This window comes from Tinamus guttatus, unplaced genomic scaffold, assembly GCF_059628265.1.
Source record: "Tinamus guttatus ecotype Peru unplaced genomic scaffold, ASM5962826v1 Tinamus_guttatus_pri_ptg000343l, whole genome shotgun sequence".
Classification (NCBI taxonomy): domain Eukaryota; kingdom Metazoa; phylum Chordata; class Aves; order Tinamiformes; family Tinamidae; genus Tinamus; species Tinamus guttatus.
Window position 1 is genome coordinate 147,661 of NW_028288877.1, and position 6,178 is coordinate 153,838.

Genomic DNA, 6,178 nt, shown 5'->3' on the forward strand with positions numbered 1-6,178 from the left:
GTACTAGTAATTTCTTTAATAGTGAAGTACTTTGGGTATATTTACTTTTCACTACATATTTTGAAACATAATATTTCCTATTATGATTTGGCCTGAAGTTTTAACTCAGCAGCTAATGGTGAATAAAATAGGGCTGACATTGGTTTGACAATGCATTTCTTCATTAAATAATTTTTTACGGGGAGTGCTTTTGGAAACTACAGATGTAAGCTTGTATTGCTTTATAACACACCAAATGAATATTGCTAGCCTACAGAAATTGGATTTTAGTTTATAGGATAGAAGATACAGTTACATGTTCCTACCTGTTCTGTATATACATGTCTCCACTCTAGCATTTCTGCTGCGTAACCCCTCTGTCAACCAAGCACAGCCTTGGTTTCTCTGGTGAAGAATCCAGACTATGTAGGAAGGAAGATTATTTTCTGTTTGGAAGCAGTAAGGACAATAAGGTGAGGGACTGTAGGAGGAAAGCAGATACCCAGCTGATATTTGGCAGTGCTGCCTTGGGAAACTGGGCTTAGTCACTGCCTCGGTTCCTAAGTGGTGTTACGCAAGTCAGTCAGACCAAACATCTCCCAGCTGGTTCTTCGTGTTCTGGGTGATTGATGTGAGCAATAACCAGAAGTGTCATTTGTAGAAGGACTGAGTACCAAAATCTGTATCTGAAGGCAGGAAAATTGTATTTAGGCTATATTAGGTTGTATATAATGACAAATAAACTGGAAAAAGGGGTCCTAGTTTTCTCAAATTTGCCACCCATATTTGTGAACGTTTTGACCTGTGTTTCAGTTACTTAGATATAAAATAGAGATAACAACATCACTGCCTCATCTCATACCTGTTCTGAGGATAAATTAATCTTTTTGAAATAGATAAAGAATAAGTGCCATAAGTGCCATAGAAAAACGCATATGAAATACAAGTCAATGTGTTTGTATAGTAGAATAAGGATAGTGAGAGGAAAAAAAAATACCTGAGGCCATATTTTGAAAATGAAAGGTAAAATGCTAGAGAAATGGATAGTTCATTAAAATGTTCAGCAAAATCCTATGAGAAAAATAAGACTATGCAAAAGCACAAGCACATACAAAGGTATAAATTAACATTGACAAGCAACCTTAATTCGGTTATTAATTCAGATATTTCCTACTGTCTGTTTTAATTTACAACCTTAAGATGTAGCTTAAGTTGTGTAGCTTTGTGCATGTGTGGTTCTTAGATCTATGAAAGCAAACTTCAAATCTGTGCTCGTCGGTACTTGGGATGGAAATGCTGGAGGCAGAAGACTCCTGACTGAGAAGTAGCGTTTGACTCCCAGGGAGGAAGCCCAGTCAGACTGTCATACAGTGTCTTTGCACAATGTCTTTCTCACAGCAGGTTTTTATTCCATACAGAAGTAATCAATGTGTTTCTCTTCTTCACTCTCCCTAGATAAGAAATTACACAGAATGTGCCTGTGTCCAAAGTCGCCAAGTCATTACGCCACCGACAGTGGGCCAGCGCAGCCAGCTTCGAGTGGTCATAGTCAAAACCTACCTGAACGAAAACGGCTATGCTGTTTCTGGGAAGTGTGACCGAACCTGCAATACCCTTATCCCATTCCTAATATTTCTTTTTATAGTTACCCTTATAACAGCATGTGCCCAACCATCAGCAATCATAGTGACACTCAGGTAAGAGTTCCGTTCTATGTTTATTTAGATATTTATGCACTACTTACCATCACTGTAGAGTCTGTGCCACAGAGCCTGGGCTAATGCTGCTTAATTCCATCAGGCTTAAGGTGATTAGAACCGTCTGACCTTTGTAAGGAATATGTAACACGATAATGCACTTTAGGAAACAAGTAGTGCTCAGTAATTTCCACATAATGTAGAGAGGTAGAGATGTAAAAACATGATGTAAAAAAATGATTACTGCTGAAGAAATGTTTAACCTCCGCAGGGCAATGGTTTGAATTTTCAAACCCAAATGAGAAAAGGTTGATATTCACTCATTCATAGTTCATATTTACTTAGCAGGATTTACAAATCACGTCCATAGGTAACCATTCCATTGGTTATAGGAAGATAAAGGGAATGCTTCAAAGTGTTGATTCAATTTCAATGAAAGAGCTGTGCCATGCGTGCGTTACTGGCACTTTGGCATGCGTTGTCTGCTTGTGTTGGAGCTAGGCAGCATGGTCCTGCCTGAAATCTTTCATCCTTCGCCATCTGCAAGTCTCTGGAGCCCTTGTCAGGTCTCATCCCCTTGTAGCACTCATCTCCAGTGAACACGGGCCCTCTCTTGCTGTCATTTCCTCTGCTCGAGTGGCTGAGGTTTGTGCAGGAGATCTAACTGTTGCAAGCTTGTTGATGACTCAGGGCTGTGTTATGGCCCGTGATGGAATTTGTTTTCCCAAAACCCACAAAATAAAACAGGTGGAAACTGCAAAAACGTCGCAGTCAAGACTGTGCAACCACATACTCAAAAGCAGGAAATGGTACTTTATCATTAGACTTCATTAGACATATGAGATTTCATCCAAGTACAGTGTGCCCGGCACTGTGATCATTTGAATACCTCTGGCTCCTTCTGCTCCTGAGTTTTCTACCTGTAAAATGAGGATAATAATAAAATGTCAGTGCACAGGGTAATTGTCGAAAGGTAAATTTCAAGTGGTAGATATCAATACTGAAGTGAACCTTAAATCCTTAAGGAAAATCTTCAGAGGAGGATTTTACCATATTCAATGAAAAAAAAAAGGGGAGGGGGATACCATATCAAATGCGGTGCATCCATCCAGAATGGTGAGTGCTTGATTCCACAATCTTGACCTTTCAGTCATAGAATATGATCTGTTTGTGTGTTCCTTATTTCAAAATCCAATGTTACTACCAGTTGCCTGCTTATAATAATAAGCATCCATGCTGTCCCCTGGAACCCTGGTGCTTTTCAGCCAAGGTGATGGAGGTGGCTTCCATTAGCTTTCAAGGGGAAAGCTGTCCATTTCTCAAAGGACTGTGTACGAACTAGTAATGTTCCACAATGGAATTGCAAACAGTTGTAGTAAATCACAAATATATTTCCTAATATAATTTTGAAGTGCTCGTACTAAGCAGGTAGCCATGTAATACAGAGGTAGATTCTAGCCTTCAGCAACTTAATTCTCCATTTAGAGTAGAATCACTGATCTGAAAAAGGTTAAGAAAGTAAAGCAAAAGATTGTATCATAATAAAGGGAATTATTATGAGAAAACGTGTATATTTTGGGTCTCTGATTTCCCTAATAGTTTTGGATCAAATTCTTCAGGCCTTACATAGGGAAGAACGATTCAGAGACAGGACTGAGATGTTGATTAAACAGGGACAGGAGGCTTCATCCATTTTTTCCTAGCAATAACACTTAACAATATTAGAAGTTAAACAGGAGAAATTGAGGCCGAGATCTATTACATGTCAGGGAAAAAAAAAAAATGAACAGGAAGTGAGGGTAAAACTTACCCCAATGATTAGATTATCTGCTATGGCTGTTTCTTTTGGTTTTGCTTGCCAGGTCTGTGGAAGATGGGGAGCGGCCCTTTGCACTAGGAATGCAGTTTGTTTTGCTACGAACTCTTGGTAAGTCCTGTGGTTACTGAGCGTTCATATAAAGCATCCCCCAAAGTTTCGCCATGTTTCTGGAAGATTCACCTTATTTTGCTTATGTGTGCTGTAAAACTATTGAAAGTCTGTAAATCTGCCACTAGTTGTCATTAGGAACATAAAATGAGTAGCTTCTGAACTTTGTAACTCCGATTGTTTAGTCGGAATTTTTATTACTGACTTTTTGAGACAATTCTTTTTTTGTCTCAGGGATATTTTTACAGTTTGGAAATTTTATTTAAAATCCTTTAAAAAAGAGCTATGTTGGAATAGTCATTTTCCCAAAAAAAGATTCAGTTTTTGACAAATTAATATTAAAAAACAAAAGGTTCCTGATCCATCTCAATAAGAACAGTAATGTTCTTTTAAATAATTCTTTTAAACCTTGTCTGTAGCAGGAGAAAATATATCTTCAGTTTTACTTTTCTCCTGAACATAGCATAGCATTCAAGAATAAGAACAGGGGTTACTTGGAAAAGATGATGCAGTACCAGTATCTTATGTATCCATACATATGTGCATACTAATATGTAGATAATATGTACATTGTATATGTACACTTATAATGTACATACTAATATATATGTATATACTAATTATCACTTATAAGACTTAAAAAAAAAGAAGAAGCAGATGTATATTTTTGCTTTCAGCAGTAACAATAGCTGTTGAGTTTTCTAAAATAAGAAGCAATTATACTGTAAGGTCTAATTTCAAATATTTCAAAGCAAAAAGATTGCTTGTTAAAAATCATTTTTACCCAAAGTGATTTCTTTCAAGTTTTTGAACTTACAAAATCCTGTCTATAAAGAGCACTCCAGGTGTTCAGCTACAACAAAAATGTGAATATTGCATGCAATTATTATTATTATAAAAAGAATGAGAGGAAAAACCCACATAGCTGCACCTGGTCCATTAAGGAGGAAGTTTCCTTTGAGAAAGGCCTCATTTGACTTGTCCTATGTATGTTGTATTTCCAAGGAAAGCAGGAGCATTTAATAGGCTGGCAACATTTGTGTCAGCCTCAAAAGATGAAAAAGATTTATTTGAAAGAACGATCTAAAAATGATAGCTCCGTCTTCCATCCATCTCCACTAAGAGAATTGCATTTTGTGTTTATCCGGGGGTTAATTTTTCCCTTAATCTGTAGTAGCAACCCCCAGTGTTTCCCAGCTCACAGGTAAGGACTTTAAATAGGTAACACTCTGCCTCATTTTATTTCCTGAGAGCAACGTGTGTTTCATGCAGAAGTGGCTGGAGGCAGAGGCACTAACTCTTGCAAGGTGGCATCACATCGTGTTCATTGTTCGAGTTCTTTCACATTATTGGTGCATTTTGTGTGGGGGATAAATAACATTGTTGGGAAGGTCATGGACCCATCTTCCACTTTTCACATTGCGTGGGAGAACAGCAGAGTAGAAATCCTCTCAAACCTCCTTGACCTACACCTACTTGACTGAGACATGTAGTTTCTTCAGAAGTCCTCCACTGTATGCTAACACATATTATTTCTGCTGCTATTTTTATTTCAGCTTACATTCCCACTCCAATTTATTTTGGGGCTGTTATTGATACCACATGCATGCTCTGGCAACAGGACTGTGGCGTACAGGGATCTTGTTGGGAATACGATGTCACCTCGTTTCGTTTCGTCTACTTTGGCTTGGCAGCTGGTCTCAAGTTTGTAGGATTCTTTTTTATTTTCTTGGCCTGGTACTCCATTAAGTACAAAGAAGAGCAGCTGCAGAGACAGCGGTGGAGGGCTTCGCCGGTGAACACTGTGAGTGAGATGGTCGGCCAGGCGGGACCTCAGCAAAACTATGCACGGACTAGATCCTGCCCCACGTTCAGCTGTCGAGGAGAGCAGTGTGGAGACTTCAGAATGGCACAAGGGATGAATTGCATAGCACAGACATACCCCGGCCCTTTCTCAGAAGCAATAAATTCCTCAAACGAAAATACGTTGGAAGAAGTCACTGCTGAGATATAGACCCCTGGCTTGGAAATGTAATCTTTAGTTTTGTTGGTTGACTTAAATACGGCGCCTTGTGAAACACCTGTGCCTTCTATTTTTAATCTAAATGTAACACATGATAAAACCAACAAAGCTTAATGCAAACAACCATACTATGTTTCTGAGGGCTGGATACCTCAAACCGACCCAAGTTCTTGTTTCTCTTTGTAATTACTTCAGGTGTGTCCGTTAAAATGTCCGTGCTCTGATCTAATATCAATGTAAGGGTAAGGTGTTGTGAACAGCAAAAGTTGGTGGAAGAGTGAAAAACCTCATATCATTGATGTCTAGACTTCACAAAAATTCTTCAGTGTGTCATAACTTCATGTCCACATATTTTTAAGAGATGACAAATTACTGTGAGTTCTGCTACAAAGCACAACCGAACTTGTTTAAACTATGCAACTTAGGTAATTGTATGTGCAGCAAGTTAAGTTTAAAGTTGGCTTTTAAAAAACATTACTGCAACTTAATTTGAAAGGGGCTGTTTTCAGACATGCACATTAGATCAAAAAGAACATAGCATTTAAAGTACTG

The 6,178-nt window shown here is 38.4% G+C and overlaps 1 protein-coding gene across 1 annotated transcript in view; it reads left to right on the forward strand.

The window, feature by feature from the left end:
* Positions 1-5,726, forward strand: part of SLCO5A1 (solute carrier organic anion transporter family member 5A1) — a 62,438-nt gene extending 56,712 nt beyond the window's left edge. The window contains exons 8-10 of the mRNA XM_088529742.1: positions 1,435-1,676; positions 3,539-3,603; positions 5,160-5,726. Of these exons, the coding sequence (XP_088385868.1) occupies positions 1,435-1,676; positions 3,539-3,603; positions 5,160-5,617 (765 nt within the window). The 3' untranslated portion in view covers positions 5,618-5,726. The remainder of the gene's footprint in view (positions 1-1,434; positions 1,677-3,538; positions 3,604-5,159) is intronic.
* Positions 5,727-6,178: the final 452 nt, after the last annotated feature.